This window comes from Brienomyrus brachyistius, chromosome 14 (genome assembly GCF_023856365.1).
Source record: "Brienomyrus brachyistius isolate T26 chromosome 14, BBRACH_0.4, whole genome shotgun sequence".
Lineage (NCBI taxonomy): Eukaryota > Metazoa > Chordata > Actinopteri > Osteoglossiformes > Mormyridae > Brienomyrus > Brienomyrus brachyistius.
In genome coordinates, this window is record NC_064546.1 from 7,182,872 (window position 1) to 7,202,058 (window position 19,187).

General features: G+C 39.5%; 1 protein-coding gene across 2 annotated transcripts; it reads right to left on the minus strand.

Moving 5' to 3' along the window:
• Positions 1–2,179: 2,179 nt before the first annotated feature.
• ero1a (endoplasmic reticulum oxidoreductase 1 alpha) lies at positions 2,180–17,646 on the minus strand. Of its 2 annotated transcripts, XM_048974165.1 has the most exons (17): positions 17,500–17,646; positions 17,048–17,096; positions 16,755–16,874; positions 16,590–16,673; positions 15,128–15,163; positions 14,236–14,312; positions 12,083–12,156; positions 11,763–11,883; positions 11,631–11,677; positions 11,362–11,373; positions 11,248–11,274; positions 10,843–10,935; positions 10,489–10,735; positions 3,629–3,698; positions 3,455–3,541; positions 2,949–3,085; positions 2,180–2,400 (listed from the first exon to the last, which is right to left on the minus strand). In XM_048974165.1, exons 3-17 carry the CDS (start codon positions 16,872–16,874, stop codon positions 2,301–2,303), a joined length of 1,332 nt encoding a protein of 443 aa, XP_048830122.1. In that variant the 5' UTR covers positions 17,048–17,096; positions 17,500–17,646; the 3' UTR covers positions 2,180–2,300. The 2 variants fall into 2 exon arrangements, with proteins under 2 accessions (XP_048830122.1, XP_048830121.1); XM_048974164.1 differs by lacking the exon at positions 17,500–17,646 and having other exon boundaries at positions 17,048–17,380.
• Positions 17,647–19,187: the final 1,541 nt, after the last annotated feature.

Sequence of the window (19,187 nt, forward strand, 5' to 3'; positions counted from 1 at the left end):
ATAGGATAAGCGGTTTGGAAAATGGATGGATGGATGAACTCAGCCTGTAGACTTAGATATTCCTGCTTAATTCTGTCATCGAATGAGGCCTTTGGCTTTATTCTAAAAAAGTATCTTACCTAACTATTACCTAACTTACCTGTTATTCTTGATTTATTCTGACTTTGTTGTCGCAGATTACAACTTTAATATTGAAAATTCCTATTTTTTTCTTGAAATTTTATATTTTTATTTATATTAATAGTAGCTGTGACATTCGTATTTGTCTAATATTGCCAGTGCCAGCAGTGACATTAGCCACCGCTTACTAATGGAATACGTTACACCATTCTTAATTCTGTGAAACTGAAAGATTGAGCTGCCAGTCATATTTAAAAATGAAATATAAACTGTCACGATCGGTGCCGGTGAATGGGTGATCGCACGGGCAGGCAACAGGCAGGAAGCAAGCAAGGCAGGCGGAATCGGGGAAACCGGGGATTTATTAGTGATACGGGGCTCGGAGACATCAGACATCGACGAACATCAGAACCACAATGACGGACAAGGGTTACAAGCAAGATTAGGACTTAAATACACAAGACTGATCAAAATAATCGAAGACAGCTGGGGACGATCAGGGAAGCACACGTGGGTAATCAGGGGGCATGGCACACACGAGGAGCATACGAGCCAGGCATGACATAAACGTCTTGGGTTGTATGAGTGTCCTCAAAATGGTCAGATGCCTTCCTGATCACTCCGATCAGGCTGTGCACTCTTCTTATCTTTTATCGGCTCTTACACACCTGTCCACAACAATGGTGCTACAGTGAAGAGGGTGAGCACCTTCAAATACCTCAGCTTCCACCTACAGGAGGACCTCATGTGGTCCACACACACACACACTCTGGTCAGCAAGGCGAGGCAGCAGCTCTACCATCTGAGGCAGCTGAGGAGGTTTAAGGTCTCTCCTACTGTCCTTAAGGCCTTCTACTTGGCTGCCATAGAGAGCATCCTGACCATGAGCATCACATCGTGGTTCAGGAACTGCTCTGTCCAGGACCGGAAAGCCCTGCAGAGGGTGGTTACCGCAGCTGAGCACTGCACCAGACAGCCGCTGTAGGACCAGAACAACAAAAATCTTTAAAGATCCCTCCCACCTCAATAACTCTGTTTTGCCTGTTGAATTCAGGCAAACGCTTCCGCAGGCTTATGACCAGGACTGAAAGGTCAAAGAGGAGCTTTTCCCCCCCAGGTCATAAGGCTCCTAAACCAGGACAATACTCAATGCCTCGAGGTACTGCATCACACTATCCAAATTTTTGGCACATACGTCAGGCCTCTTGCACATTGCACTTATATTGCACAGCTAAATACCTCTTACCTATCACTTATGTATAGATTATGTATAGCTGAACATTTCATATATTATTATATAATTTTTTCCTCTATATTTTATCATGCACAGCTGCTCGGAGTGACCAGGGGTTAGATTCTACATGTTGTTTGTGTACAACTGTGCGTGTGACATATAAACCTCTAGAACTTGAATCTTAAGCAAAATATAAATGAAAGGCTGTATCCCATTTCCAACCCCCCCACCAATAATGAACAAATAATTAACAAAACCACTTGTTCATCCTCCATTGTTTTGGGGTGGTGACATAAACCCAGCCTAAGCCTTTGGGTCCTTGAGCGAGGCCCTTAACCCCCAGCTCCCTGGGCACCGCTATGGGTGGCAGCCCTTCGCAGACAACTTACTCTATGAAAAAGAGCAAGTTGTGGGAGGCGTAAAGACAATTTCCCTACGGGGATCAATAAAGTATTGATTATTATTATTAATTTCAAATTCCGTGTGAAGTTTAATCTACCAATTTCTCACATCTCCCTTGCGTATGTAGCATAGAGGTACCAGTTCTATTGTACGGTGTGAAAGCGACACACGAAAGCAGTGATTTTATTTTGGAATGCCGCCTTTGACTTTATTTCCAAAAAATTGTGATTTCTATCTTGTAACTTTACTCTTGAATTATTATGACTTTATTTTCACAAATTACAACTTTATTCTTGAAAGTTATTACTTTATTCTTGAGGTTTTATATTTTTATTAATAGTGGCACTGATCACTATGCTACCCACTACTCCAAGAAGAGAAAATGAGGAAAGTCAACATGATTATAGAAGCTCATACCAATACTTTAAATACCATATAAATTTATTTCTCAGTCTATCATTTTGTATTTCTTCAGATGCTGGCACCAGTTTAGTATAAAGTATTCATATACAATATGAAGCTTTCTTCATGGGGACTGCAGATTCTATTCTATGCCTTCAGTTGAAAAAGTGATGGCTTTATTTAAAGAGATGTTCCTTAAAATTGACCTGAAATTCTCAAGTTCTCTGATGCTGGTAGAGATCCTGAAAAAGAATAACCCAGAATAAACCATTAAACAATGAATTAACATAATAGCAAAGCCCTTAACCCCATCTGCTGAATGCTGTCTGACCCTGTATTTCCAACATACTGACCCCAAAACGTACTTTTACCTGCATATACGTGTGTTTGTCTCTCTTATGGAGAAGATGCAATATGCAAAACGTAATCAATTTTCCAATGAAAAATGAAAACAGAAAAGTACCCCTATACTACTGTTTTACTAGCATTCACATGAATTTCAGTATAATTGTTATTGAAGCCAATAGTGGTTAGAAATATATTCTACAAAACTATACAAGTTAAAACAGAACTGCAACATAAGATAAACTGTGCCTGATTTGTCACACAAAATTTTCGGAAATAGTGTCATATTCACACCCTTTCATTGTATTGGTGTATAACTGAAGGTGTTGGTAGGCCCTGCATTATTTTGTAGTGAGAATCATTTACTTCCATTGTTTCATTCTAGTAGTATTAGTCTTATAGTCCCTCTCCTTCTTTCTTACAACCATACATAGAGAAAACTTACCTTCCAAAAGCATTAAAGAGCGAAATGATTTCATGGCGAGTTAGCTGAAAATTTGTCTTTGAGCTGTCTGGTTTTGGCAAAGCCTCTATTTGGTGCTCAGAGAAGAGAATCTTTAGTGCGGTACCAAGCCCTTGTGTCTGTAGAAAAAAAAAGTTATTTCACTGTCACACCACTATATAAATAAAATATCAGGTCTTTAGTACATATGAATCAGAAATAGATCTAAGCTGAAAAATCACATTTAGAAACCAAGACCTCTAAATTATACTGCAATAAGTACTCTCAACAGTCTCTTCTTTAATTTTCATTTATCATTAAAAAAAAGCATGAAAGGTATGAAATAAAAATATTTTAATCTAAACATTTATTCATTGAACAGTAATAGCTTAACACTGTGTAAAGTTACAAAAAATGTATGAAACATGAAATGCATTTGTAGAAAAACTTTAATTTTAGAATACTTCTGGCTAGCTAAGCTAAGCTGAGTCATTGGGCTGGGTAACTACCTGCAGCTTCCCCCACAGCCTGCACTTTAAGCAGTCCACACAGTCCATGATCCTGGTTATGTTCCGAAACTTCCTCTTAAAATCTTCCTGAGAAAAAAAATGAGCCTTGACATGATTAGTTCAACACAAAATTGAAGTATGTTGCATTGACCAAATGTAATATCATGCCCTTACCTTTAGCTGGGCAGCTTCATCCTTATCACCGGTAAATAGTGCCCCCTCATCAAAATGCAATGGAAAGGACCTACAGAGTTTAGAGAGTCAGTGTTCCTAACTGCATCGAACACTGCTTTTCTGTATAGCAAAGCTGCTGGTTTTAAAATTCTGCATTCGTTTTGCTGGTATTGGTGCCAACATCCATCTTCTCACTGCTTGCCCTGGTCACAAGGATAAGGTGTGATTTGACCCCCACCCCTGGAGGTGTGAACCACATGCCACCCCCCGTAATTAACTACTTAAATGACTTCCTTAAAAGATTTAACATCAACACAGCAAACCAGATATTTCCAGGCATGAGACTATAGAATTGCAATTGTATAACAGGGCACCTTCAATCAGTGACACCAAAAGGAGTTTGACATTGGGGGGAACTGAATCTGCCCTGGTGGGGTGTGATCTATATCATGACATTACAATGAACACACATGCAATAGTGACATAGTGAGAGGATGTGATGTACAAAAGATTTAAAAATAATTTTTGAATAAAGATTTTATCATTTAAAATGACTAACACTGTGTTTAGTTTCACAACTACATATAAGAAATAAAATAAAATGAGTTTGTCTGATACAAGCCTACTATCTTCAGCCTGCCTTCAGTATGTGAATCTTTGGCTTACATGATATTGCACTTAATAAATTAGGAAGATTTCTTAAAAAACTAAAGTTCCGAAGAAATCCATAAGACTGCAGTTTGCATCGGTTCTCCAATGAATTTATCCAGACATACAGCATTCTGGATAGTCTGACTCCTGTGTCTCTTGTCACACCTCATTTCAAGCCCCCCCCCCGTGCTTTAATTCCTCTTCTTTTTCAAAATGAAAAACTGAAATCATGTTCTCGTGGCATTGTTTCAAAAAGAGGAGGATTCTACTTTGTATTAACAGTGTAATAAGTTGGTTAGGTGAATTGGCCACTGAATTCTCCTTAAGCAGTGAGCTGTGCTCATTGTTTCAGTTTTGTTAAGAATATAAGAAATTTACCAACGAGAGGAGGCCATTCTGCCCATAAAGCTCGTTTAGGGAGAACTTTAATAGCTCAGAGTTGCTAAAATCTTATCTAGCTCTGATTTAAAGGAACCCAGGGTTTTAGCTTGCATTAGACTAACAAGAAGACTATTCCATACTCTAACTATATGCTGTGTAAAAGAGTGCTTCCTCAAATTTGTTTTAAAATAATTTCCACTTATGGCCACGAGTTCTAGTATTTAAACTAATATTGAAATAGCCATTTGGCTGAACAGCATCCAGCCCTGTTAGAATCTTATATACCTGAATCATGTCCACCCTTAATCTCCTTTGCTCAAGGCTAAACAGATTCAGCTCAGCTAACCTCTCCTCATAAGACATTTCTCTAAGACCAGGAATCATTCTCGTAGCCCTACGTTGAACCTTTTCCAAGGCAGCAATGTCCTTCTTAAGGTATGGTGACCAAGCCTACACACAATATTCTACGTGGGGTCTTACCAAGGCATTATATAATCGTAGCATCACTTCCCTTGTCTTAAGCTCCACACACCTAGAGATGTAACCCAACATTCTATTGGCCTTTTTTCTTGCTTCCCCACACTGGCGAGAGTGGGACATGGAAGCATCAACGTACACTCCAAGATCTTTTTCGTAATCAGCTACCTTTATTTCAGTGGAACCCATAAAATATCTGTACCTTATATTTCTGTTCCCTGCATGGATTACCTTACATTTATCTATGTTCAATTTTATCTGCCACCCACCTTGGTGTTGTTGGCGAATTTAACCAGTTTACCGTATGTATTGGTGTCAATATCATTAATGTAAATTAGGAACAATAGTGGTCCTAAAATTGAACCCTGTGGTACCCCACTATGAACGCAAGCCCACTGTGACATTGCGCCTCTAATAACTACTCGCTGCTTCCTGTCAGTTAACCAGTTTTCAATCCAAGCTGCTACAGTTCCTAAAATCCCTGCAGCCGTTTGTGGGAGATAACATCAAAGGCCTTCAGGAATCTAAGTAGATCACATCGTAGGCCTTTTTATGATCAATTTCTCTTGTAGCTTCCTCAGACAACTCAAGTAAAGTCGTTAAACAGGATCTACCTCTCCTAAATCCATGTTGGCTATCCCTCAGAATGTTATTTGCATCCAGGTAATCTACCATTTTCACTTGGATTATACCTTCCATTATTTTTCCAGTAATGCTAGTTAAACTGATTGGCCTATAGTTTGCTGGGTTACTTCTATCCCCTTTTTTGAATATGGACATTATATTAGCATGCTTCCAATCAGAAGGTTCCACACCCACTGATAACGATTTCTGGAATAGTAAAGTTAAAGGCTGGCTAAGAATATCCCTCATCTGTTTTAAAACTATAGGTAAGATGCCATCAGAGCCCTGCAATTTATTTAGTTTGAGCTTAGCTAGGCTTAGTACCACCTCAGCCTCAGTTATACATATACTGGTCATAGACAACGCTGTATTTGTACTAAATGGTGGTAAGTTACTCATGCTCTCTACTGTGAACACCTGTGTAAAATAATCATTAAACTCATTTACTATATCAATTTCATTTTCAATTATAAGGCCCTTACTATCCTACAAATCAGTGATTTCAGTTTTTAGAGTTAAAATATTGGAAGAAACTTTTAGTCATCCTTAGCCTCCAATGCTATTTTTCTTTCGACATTTCTCTTAGAGTCTAATGTTGTTGTTTTTTTAACTCAACCTGTAGACTTAGATACTCCTGCTTAGTTTTTTAAATCATTAGTTCATTTCCATTTGTGGAAGAGAGCCCTTTTCCTCCTGAGTTTATTCTTAATTTCCTTAGTAAACCACCTTGGTTATAGTTTCCTAGATTTAGTTTTGCTGGAAACAGGTACAGTATCTCACAAAAGTGAGTACACCCCTTACATTTTTGTAAATATTTTATTATATCTTTTCAAGGGACAACACTAAAGATATGAAACTCTGATAGAATGTAAAGTAATCAGTACAGCTTGTATAATGGTGTAAAGTTGATGTCCCCTCAAAATAACTCAACACACAGCCATTAATGTCTAAACTGCTGGCAACAAAAGTGAGTACACCCCTAAATGAAAATGCCCAAATTGTGCCCAATTAGCCCTTTTCCCTTCCCGTTGTCATGTCACTTGTTAGTGTTACAAGGTCTCAGGTGTCCTTGGGGAGCAGGTGTGTTAAATTTGGTGTTATCGCTCTCACACTGGTCACTAGACGTTTAACATGGCACCTCATGGCAAAGAATTCTCTAAGGATCTGAAAGAAAGACTTATTGCTCTATACAAAGATAGCCTAGGCTATAAGAAGACTGCTAAAACCCTGAAACTTAGCTGCAACACGGTGGCTAAGACCATACAGCGGTTTAAAAGGACAGGTTCCGCTCAGAACAGGCCCCGCCATGGTAGACCAAAGAAGTTGAGTGCAAGTGCTCAGCGTCATGTCCAGAGGTTGGCTTTTGAAAATGGACGTGTGAGTGCTGCCAGCATTGCTGCAGAGGTTGAAGGGATGGGGAGCCAGCCTGTCAGTGCTCAAACCATACGCCGCACACTGCATCGAATTGGTCTGCATGGCTGTCGTCCCAGAAGAAAGCCTCATCTAAAGATGGTGCACAAGAAAGCCCGCAAACAGTTTGCTGAAGACAAGCAGACTAAGGACATAGAATACTGGAACCACATCCTGTGGTCTGATGAGACCAAGATAAACTTATTTGGTTCAGATGGCGTCAAGCGTGTGTGGCGGCGACCAGGTGAGGAGTACAAAGACAGATGTGTCTTGCCTACAGTCAAGCATGGTGGTGGGAGTGTCATGGTTTGGGGCTGCATGAGTGCTGCCGGCACTGGGGAACTACAGTTCATTGAGGGAACCATGAATGCCAACATGTACTGTGTCATACTGAAGAGCATGATCCCCTGCCTTCGGAAACTGGGCCATAGAGCAGTATTCCAACATGATAATGACCCCAAACACACTTCCAAGACAACCACTGCCTTGCTGAAGAAACTGAGGGTAAAGATGCTGGACTGGCCAAGCATGTCTCCAGACCTAAACCCTATTGAGCATCTGTGGGGCATCCTCAAACGGAAGGTGGAGAAGCGCAAGGTGTCTAACATCCACCAGCTTTGTGACGTGATCAAGGAGGAGTGGAAGAGGATTCCCGTGGCAACCGGTGAAGCTCTAGTGAACTCCATGCCCAAGAGAGTTAAGGCAGTGCTGGAAAATAATGGTGGCCACACAAAATATTGACACTGGGCACAATTTGGGCATTTTCATTTAGGGGTGTACTCACTTTTGTTGCCAGCAGTTCAGACATTAATTGAGTGTGTTGAGTTATTTTGAGGGGACATCAACTTTACACCATTATACAAGCTGTACACTGATTACTTTACATTCTATCAGAGTTTCATATCTTCAGCGTTGTCCCTTGAAAAGATATAATAAAATATTTACAAAAATGTGAGGGGTGTACTCACTTTTGTGAGATACTGTATGAAGTCCTCTTGCACTTGCAACAATGTGCTTTTAAAAAATTCCCATGCGTCTTCAACCGTTTTAACTCCCTCAAGTTTACAGTTTCTAGTTTCAATCTCATTCCATTAAAGGTAGTCTTCCTAACAATGTACACTTTTGTTTTGGACTTTCCTCTTCAGACACTAAAATTAACCTTGAATTTAACCATGCTATGATCACTACCGTCCAATGGTTCTAAAACTTCTAATTTTCCAATCCTATCCTGGTTATTATAGAAAATAAGACCAAGAAGGGCTACTCCCCTGGTAGGGATATTAACAAACCGAGAAAAAACAATCCCGCACTAATTCTACCATCTGACGTTCATTTACGGAAGAGCCAGAGACAGTGTCCCACTGAATCCCAAGGAAATTAAAATCACCCATAACCACCACGTCATTTTTGTTACTCATAATCCTGATATCGTCATACAACATTCTCCTTTCCTCTGCAGCTACATTAGATGCTCTATAACAAACCCTGACAATTAGGCTATTTACGTGTTTAGTATCTAGTTTTATTCATACAGTTTCTGTACTTTTATTTTTATCAGTGAGCTCCCTTGTCTGCAAATTTTCTTTTACGTATACGGCAACACCACCTCCCTTCTTGCCTATCCGGTCTCTACGAAACCCCCATTTCCTACACCACCATTTTAGCCACGCATTTAATCTCCTTATCTCAGTTAACTTAGCCTGGCTTGCACGTGGCACAGGAAGCATTCCAGAGAATACCACTGTGGATGTTCTGCTTCTAAACTTATCCGCTTATAAGCGATCCTGCAGAACAGCCCTCCTGCCCTTTCCTATGTCGCTGGTGCCAACATGCACCATGACCACTGGATCCACCCCAGCTGGGGCCAAAAGCCTGTCCACACGATTCGGAAGGTCCCCTACCTGGGCACCAGGCAGGTAAGACACCATACGGGACCCTCTATCATGGGTGCACACATAACTATCTACACCTCTAATAATTGAATGCCCTACCACCACAACCTCCCTTCTCCTGGGGGTAGGCGGCTCCTTGGTGCCCAAGAGCCCACCTGCCTCCCCAGTCTCTTCCAGCTCTAAAGCTGGAAGCACCTGAAAGCGGTTAGACACTGTCACTTCAGGTGATGCCGCCTCTGTGAACTATGTACGCCCTGTTCTACATCTATGATCTACATTCACCCAGCTCTCAACCTACCTGTTCATCATTCAACACTTGACCATGAGTGAGTCCACTAACTTACATCACTCGCAGATGAAGTCCGACTGGACGCAAACATCCAGAAGGGCAAACATCTTGCAAACACAACACTGAGCTGGCCCCATAATTACCTAACTCACTATGACCTTTACTCTCAGCCCAGTATATTTATATAACGTATTTAACTTTGACTTGATTTAATTAACGTATAGTTAATATAATAAAATGCCAAGTACAATAAAACACTAAAGACTTGCGTTAATACGGAACTTTTTAACGTATCCTATAGGGTCAGAGATAACAGCCTTAGAAATTAACTTTTAAAATAACCAAATAAAAAATTACCTACCTACTGAACCACGTTTAACTGAATTAAAGCAAAGTTGCTGTAGGGAGGCCGAAAAAACACAAAAAACCCTCTAAAAGCAGTCTACTGCCAGAGTCGGAAAAACATGGAAAATGTCCTCCCGGCCTCGACTGGCGACCGAGCAAACTCAGGAGCAACTGTCCTTTTCCGAGTTAATGTTACTGACATTAGATAATTTTATCTCGCGGGTATTTTAATGAAGGTACGCGAACAGAAACGCCGCTCGTGCGACACCCACAGCTATTGATAACACTGGCGGATAACACAAGGACAGACAAGTTCTCACGCAGGCCGAGAAAAAAAAATAAAAGTAAAAAGTGAGACAACAACCACCCACGTAACCGTACTATCACAAAAACTCAAATATACTTTCAAATAATTCCAGTCAACCGCTTCAACAGGCGCACAACTCAAGCGCACACAGCGTCTACACCACTCCCTCGCAATGCAGCAATCCCAGCAGTCTCTTGGCCCTAGGTCCTTTGTGTTCTGCAGTGGCATAATGTTCAGATTGGTCTGGGGTCTTGTTTTCTAGGTTTACAGGGCTGGTTTTAATCTGTTTTGTTTCTCATCTCTCACTTTCAGAGCATCCTCTTCACACTAATGCCTGCACATAATGCCTAATCTTATAACCCGCAGACTTAGGGAGAGACACTGAAATGGGACACAAAATGACATTATGCAAAATGTAAAAGCGCTCAAAAAAGGTTAGGTAAAATGGTAAAATGATGTACTTGCATCTCTTCTGCATACTTACTTAGCAAGTCTAAGCAGCTCAAGCAGCATTTTTTTGATTTGTTTATCTTGTTCAAGTTGGCCAGTGTACAACTGGACAGAAGGCTGTTCAAAGAACGGCAGGACTTTAGACAAGGCTCGCAATTCAATTAGATAGATGAAATAGAGATTGCGCAGGCGTTTTGGGCCCTCTCCTTTGGTTAAATCTTCATCAAATCGTTGCTGAAATTCTGAAAGATTGTGGCCCCACTTCTTCTCAAACCAGTTATCTAAAAGACAGATAGACAGATAGATAATTAAGGCAAATATACAATTAAGGGGGCATAAAAAGATATTTAGAAATCAAATTCTTTATAAGGTTTATATTTATATTCACCAGCCAACAAGTATCTGGCACATAAGTGGACATTGATACTGGTGTGAAGGCCTGAGATGAGGCGGTAAAATGCTCTCTTCTCCACACACAATCCTGCAAAATATACATTTATTTAGTATTTAGTAAATTAGCAGATGCCTCTTCTGCAGAGAGAAAATGTTTTGCAATGTTTATTTTCTGTGACATTTCATTGTCATTAAAATTCTGTCTTTGAAGTACTTAACTCAAGGGCAGAATTTCAAAGCACTTAACAACATTAAGGCATTCCTTAGTCATTAATCAAATTAGTGTTATACAATTTTATACAATTATACAATGTTAATACAAAACATTATCCAACCTAATCTGAGAAACATGCAAGTGACGGGTCATTAACATTGCAGATTTTATCAGGTTTCCTTTTACCTTCAAGCCACCTATAAAACTCTTTTCCTGAAAAGCAGAAAATGTACAGTTAATAACAGTAAAATAGGCAATTCAAATTCAAAATTGTAAAAACGGTTTCAAAATCACACTTACCATCATTTTCTCCTAAAACAGACGTGAAAATGCAGTTAAATATACATATGAAATTTTGCTCATTGTGTTCAATACTATAATTCCACATTAGAATAATCCTAAAACATATCAGGGCATTAAAATGTTACACTAGTATATTGTTGTGAGTTTTGTTATGCAATTAATGTATCTCCATTACCATTTGGCATAAAGTAACTCATCATAACACTGGCCTTTCATCAAAACTCCAGACAATAGGCTAATTTAAAAGGAGGCACTTTACTACTTACTTGCGTATGCTGTCATTGGACTTAATGGCCGTTTCACAGTATAGGGTCTGAAAGAATTTATACAAGACCTTGAGTTTGAGGACATAACTAAGATACCAACTATTGAAACAACAGTAATGAAATCATTCCTACTTGAAGCAATTTTCCTCATAGATGCTATTCCAGATCTTCCATGCCTTTGCACCTTTGTATCCAGTGAAACGTTCAGGGTTTAACAGCAAATCCACATATTGTGAATCAGGTAAATCCTCGTCTATGAACACCAGGGATAGATAAAAACAGAATTGCTTAAATTACTTTAAATATAACTAGCATTTGAATTTGTTACTTTGTGTTAATTAAATCCAGGCAGTTCATTGTTGTTTTTAAGTTGGATACCATGCCAGCTAATGGGTGATTACAGAACACTGCTTGGCTATGTTACTTATTCTTTAAAGGAAATGACATATCACCATCCAACATGCAAAAATAGTCTTCCTTGTCATCATATCTTTTCCACTCCAATATAGCCTGGCGAGTCTTCTCGCTGCAAAATAAAGCCATTTTACAAAAAAGTGATATTTCGGTGTGGTGCTCATTATCACAATCATTATGTATATCTTAATGTCCATGTCTTAAATATTACTTAGGGCTAAATATTGATATTTAGATATTTCTTTCTCATTTGCACTATGGCAAAACTAGGGGCTAAATCAGCCAGGGACCCCATGTCCCCCTAAACACACATGGCACTCCCACAGTATTGATATAGATATGTCCCTATCGTTAATACCAGATCTGGGCATTGTGCGGCTGCTGGGCCACATCCGGCCCTTTGGTTGTACCCAAGTGAGGTCAATGGGAAAGTAAGAATCAGACATAAGTGTATGTATCATTCACGCAATACAATTGTGTTGCTACTATTTTGAAGGCGACTGCTTCTTTTCAATTTATGGATGTTTCTGCATGTGTGCATGGATGCGAGCAAAGGAATGCACCTTCACTGGTTTTACACTGCTATTGTGTTGGCGAGCGGACATTTAGGAGAGATGCAAGTTAGTTGTTAGCCCTCAAAATTATCAGCTCATGTTAAAAGAATGAAAAACGAAAAGCAACAACAAACAATATAGCAATAGCATTGATTGATTAATTAATTAATTAAATGTAAATTTAAGCCTTTGACTACGGCCAACATTTTCCATGACATAATAGTAAGAACTGTAACAAACACAGTATGCCTAAGGATATGACGATATAACGTGACACCACAAATGTCACCAAAATCAGATAACAGATTTTAATTACATTATGTGGACATTTGGTCGCCACAGTGTAAAATATATACATGCCCACACACACACTCACGCATGCATGCATACACACACACACACACACACACACACACTCACAGAGCTATTATTTTTAAACTGTAAACATCAGTTATAATTGCATTACCTGGCTTGGGCTTACTGTAAGACCAAACCACTCCTTTTAGATAATCTGTGACATGTTTTTACCTGTCAATCGATCATTCTCCATAATGACTAAAAATTGATTATCAGCACACCACCCCCACCCCACACCACCCCCACCCTTATACAGAAACCTGGAAGGGCCATGGACATTTTTTTCATGTTCACAATATACATGTCACTCATTTACATTTAACTGAGCTTTGTGTTGTTAGTCCACGAAATAGGAAACAGAGTTCATGATTGCAACCTCAGAAAATACCACAATCATGTCCCTTACTGGTTTCACATGGGGCATAGCCTTTTATGTGTCAATATGAGGATCAATATGCGCGATGGTATAAACTTAATCCTCACATTTTCCAAAACAATTAATTGCACAGTTAAAGTAACTGAACAAAGAAATGAACGTTGATATTTACAGTACATACACAAGATTATCTACAATCAGCATGAACAGTATTTACAAAAAAGGTATTTTTAACTCTTGGCTCCTTCACTTAGAGTGTACAATTTGTCCACAAAGCAACAAAGAATATATAAAATTTTACGTCTGATTGGAGGATCAGCCTATTTATCCAGTGACCATGGAGAACTTTGTATTAGTTGTTTTAGTATAATTAGGTACACCAGAGCAGTGCCTGTTCATGCATGTGCCACCACTGACTAGACTGGAGTGGATTACTGCGAAATGACACGATTAAATTCCCCCACAAACTTAGCCAAACCCGCACCCAGCCAGATGCTGCTCCGCAGACACAGATAGTGCATCAGATAGTTTCTGAGTTATAGTCTTAATGGGATAAGTGTCAAAACTGCCATTTTTTCATTATTTGGTGCAGTTTCAATTTTGGGGCCATTGGTCTCAAATTTTAATTATTTCCAGTTCATCACCCATACAATGTCTCTGAAACGTTTGAAAAATATCTATCAAGCTCTACTTCTGATCTATATGTTTTTTTTCCACTTTCAAATTGTTATCTTTTCCAAAATTTCCTTCAGGATTAATAAAGTATCTATCTATCCATTTGAATTACTCGTATTGTCTTAACAAGCAAAGTGTCTACAGCATCTGCCACGACCCGTCCCAGAACCACATGTATTCCCTGAAGTCTGAGAAATACAATGATACTTGAGTCACATTTAAAAGATACCTAATTGAACTGTCCACATCTCCAAGTTTTTCATCATCTTCACATTTGTGTAGGCCATCATTTGCTTCATCGGAGTGCTAAAATAGAGAAATATTTGTCATCTACTATGCAAAAGTTTTAGTCAAATAAAATGCTTGAAGCTGTTTTTATGGGTACTATGTGCATATTTGCTCAGAAAACACACAAACACAATTTAACATTAGAACATACACAAACTAGAAGGGAGGGCTGTCAGAACAACAATTCCCAAAGCAACTGTCACCTTTTCCACCCATCTAAACAATACTCGACCCACACTCACCAATCTGTACAATTTCTAGAACCACTACATGGTTCACCAGGTAATGTGGAAGCTAATAAACATGTTTTTACCCGAATGCTCAATGAGTCCTTGTTTCCAGGTGATTCATCCATTACTTCTAGAAATTTTAATTAACTTTTCACATTTTCAGCTAAGGGGGTGGCATGGTGGTGCAGTGGTTAGCACTGCTGCCTCACACCTCTGGGTCCCATGTTCGAATCGCACCTGGGTCACATGTGTGTGGAGTTTGCATGTTCTCCTCGTGTCGGCGTGGGGTTTCCTCCGGGTCCCCCGGTTTCCCCCCACAGTCCAAAAACAGGCTAATTGGACTTGCTAAATTGCCCATAGGTGTGCATGTGTGAGTGTGCCCTGCGATGGGTTGGCCCCCAATCCTGGGTTGTTCCCTGCTTCATGCCCATTGCTTCCGGGATAGGCTCCGGACCCCCCGCGACCCAGTAGGATAAGCGGTTTGGAAAATGGATGGCTTTTCAGCTAATTCATCCAGTACTTCTAGAAACTGTGCAAGCTGATTAATGTCGACTGTCCAGGGAGTACAATGCTGTCATTTCTGATAGCACAAATTCTAGTTACCTGTGGGTTTTCTCTGATCCATTCTGGCACTTCATTCTGTAAAAAGTTAGAACACCATTAAATCCCTAGGTATGGATGGATGGACGGACGGATGGATGAACTACATTACACTGTAATCTTAGCTAGTAACAACATATTTTGGTTTCTTGATACTGAAAAGCTCACATGCTGGTAATGACAAAATATCAATGCATTTTGAAATAGGTGTATATTTGCCAAAACTGACATCCTGAAATTTACATTTAAACAGTTCCAGCGTTCTAAAAAAGATATTTTAAGGACAAAGAGGACTGTGTTACCTAAGCCTAAATGTAAAGAATGTGTATCTTCCAATGGCTTCAGCATAGTTGGGTGTAATACTGAAATGCTACTGAAGAGCCAGTTATTCTGGGTGTGTTAACTTAGGGCTGCACTTAAGCTTTGCGTTGTGGTAGATGTGGTATGGCTGGGCAGCCCTGTCTTAATGAGATGAAGTCTCCAAACTGCTCTTTGTTTTCTTATCATTATGTGGTGCTGCTTCAGTTTTGGGGCAATCTGTCTCAAATTTAATCACTTCCATCTTCCATGCAATGCCTCTACAAAATCTGAAAAAGGCCAAAACTAAACACCACATATTCCATTATCTATAAGAACTTGTGGGTACTAGATATATTCTTAGAATCCATTAATATATCCATAGCAAATGAGAGTACATACTGTGCAATGTATTACAATATATATTCAGATATAATACTCTGGTTCCTTCCAGCCTCAGCCTAGCCTTGTAAAATGGACTGACAGTCCCTCTATGTGCACTGGACCCATAACATTGATGTGAAAATCTATTTTATCTATACTTATTCAATTGCATTACCCACTGGCACAATCTTTCCCACCTAATCAGGCCCTTAACTGTATTTTTTGTCTTATACTGTACCTATGACTGGATGTTTATGTCTTTAGTATGTCATATATTTATGTTCTATGCATTCATCACTTTTTTTTTACCAATATTTAGGTGATATGTGTATGACCCATGCATAGAGTAGAACTACGATTAAAAAAAAAAAACAGGATTTTGGGGTCCTCCACAATGATTTTTTTTTCCAGGCAGGGCTCCACTACAATGAATTTTGCCGGCCCAAATACCCTTTGACCCACTATGACAATGCCCAGTATGCCACATGGCCAGTCCAGTTCTGCCCAAGCTAGATAATGAAAAAACTATTTTTAATATTTACATAATTTTTCCTTAATGATCAAACCAAGATGTGCTCAACTGCTTCTACTCCAAAAAAGTAACATTTTAAAGTAAAACATGCCAGTATAGTAATAATGCATATATCTTGCTTAAACTATCATAATGTCCACCACCTATCAGAACATTTAGGTACTAGATATATTCTTAGAATCCATTAATATAGCCTAAGCATATGAGAGTACATGCAGTGTATTACAACATATATTCAGATATAATACTCACAGGCTTACATGGTTTCACGGCACAGTTCCTCATCCCACAGCGGTTCTTCTCTGCCCAAAACGGGCAAGGTTTATTCAGATTCACCTGGACCCAAATAATGATTCTTTAAAAAGCGGAACCTTTTCCATTTAAAGACGTTAAAGAGGCAAAGAAGCGCGAGATTACCTTATAAAACCTGAAGTAATCAGTCTGTAGTAACTGATGTAGTACAGGAAAAAGTTTGTCGTTGTTGAATGAATCTATAGTCTTCGTGTCACACAAACAGTCGTCCAGGTAATCTGTCATCTGCACAAATCAGACATACTATTCAGGACCGAATTTTGGACCTTTTATTTAAAAAAAAAAACTTACCATCATTTTAAATAACGTAAATAAATGTAGCAGTGATGCTTTAAAAACAACAATTGTTAATATTAGACACTGTAAGCTAATTGATGCGTAATATAATTGTTACTTACACGACAAACATCGTTGAGTTTGCACGAATTACCAGCCTGAAACTCGCAACTGAGAAACGGAAGCAAATTTAACACAACAAACACTTTAAAAACAAAGCCCATTGTCGCGGTGTTTTGCTTTAGTCGTTAGGTTTGGCAAAACACTAAAGGAAGCCTCTATTGAAGACGTCTCCTATGTAACAGTGCCCAAAATCGATCTTTTCTGTTAGTTGTCTAGGTTCTGTATATGAAGTGAACTGATCCTGAAAGTCAGAGACAGGCGTTGCTGATTGCACGTACGCTAACTAATGATTCAGTCATTGCTCACTAAGCAAACTGGACGTTCAACTTCCTGTATTCAAAGCCAGAAGTTGTCTCACGTCTTAACGTACTTGACACCAAAACAGTCGATGTAAAAAAAAAACTTCCACACGAGCCGAATTAGAGAAACAGGACGCAGTAACTCACAGTACCTTTGAAAAACAGTATTGTGACAAGCAACCTAACGTTTTCTATGAGGTTGAAGTTGGTTTCTTGTCCAGCGGTTTATTCACAGCAAATTATCTTGCCAATGTCAACACACCTCACACCTTTGACACTAGGATTGAAATCTATGCCAAGGCTCTGTGTATGGAGTTTGCATGTTCTACCTGTGATGTAATGGAGTTTTCATTGGGTACTCCAGTGCCCCGCCACAGGCCAAAAATATGCTAAGGTGTTACCAAATTGCCCATCGGTCAGTATTGCCTGTGAAGGGTTGGCACCTCATCGTGGACCTTGTGCCTATAACCTTTGGGATAGTCTCCAGGCCCACTATGACCCTGAATGGGACAAGCGGGTACAGAAGATGAATGGCTTAACTTGAAGTTGCAACTGAACTGTCTAGTAGTTTGCAGAGTAAAATGTACCAACTTCAGAGGGAATTAAATAAACCTCAGCAATAGTAAAAGTTGAGCGAGGGATAATACCTGGCCACCGGTATCCACACTCCTGTTCTATGGCTCCTTAAAACATCATAGGTTCATACGCTCTCTTTGAGTGTACTTTCAGGCAACTAGATCTGTAATAGTGTTTTCATCATATGTGTGTGTACACACACACACACACACACACATATATATATATATATATATATATATATATATATATACACAAGAACATAAGAAATTTACAAATGAGAGGAGGCCATTCGACTCATCAAGCACATTTGAGGAGAACTTAACTATAATAGCTCAAAGTTGTTAAAATCTTATCTAGTTCTGGATTTAGCTTGCACTACACTAGCAGGAAGACTATTCCATACTCTAACTACACGCTGTGTAAAAGAGTGCTTCCTCAAATTCATTTTAAAATAATTTCCACTTATGGCCACGAGTTCTAATATTTAAACTAATATTGAAATAGCCATTTGGCTGAACAGCATCCAGCCCGGTTAGAATCTTATATACCTGGATCATGTCCCCCCTTAGTCTCCTTTGCTCGAGACCAGGAATCATTCTCGTAGCCCTATGTTGCACCTTTTCCAAGGCAGCAATGTCCTTCTTAAGGTATGGTGACCAAACCTGCACACAATATTCTAGGTGGAGTCTTACCAAGGAATTATATAATCGTAGCATCACTTCCCTTGTCTTAAGCGCCACACACCTAGCAATGTAACCCAACATTCTATAGACCTTTTTTAATTGCTTCCCCACACTGGCGAGAGTGGGACATGGAAGTAAAGCCCTGCATTGGGACCCAACGGAATTCTCGCAGGAGCGGGCGGTTTTAAGGTTGCCTCAGGCGGGAGCAGGCGGTTGAAAAGAGACAGCGGGTCTGTAACTGATGTAATTTATTTTGTGTTCGTGTTTGTTCTGAGCTATTGTATTAGATTGTGATGTTCAGGTAGTTTAAATGTATTTCTTTGAAATAAGGTTCAGGGTTCTCAACTGTTTTTAAGCTGCTCTTGTTTGTTTATAATAATCCATCCATCCGTTTTCCAAACCACTTATCCTACTGGGTCGCGGGGGTTCCAGAGCCTATCCTGGAAGCAATGGGCACGAGGCAGGAAACAACCCAGGATAGGGGGCCAGCCCATCGCAGGGCACACTCACACACACATTCCTATGGGCAATTTAGCAAGTCCAATTAGCCTCAGCATGTTTTTGGACTGTGGGGGGAA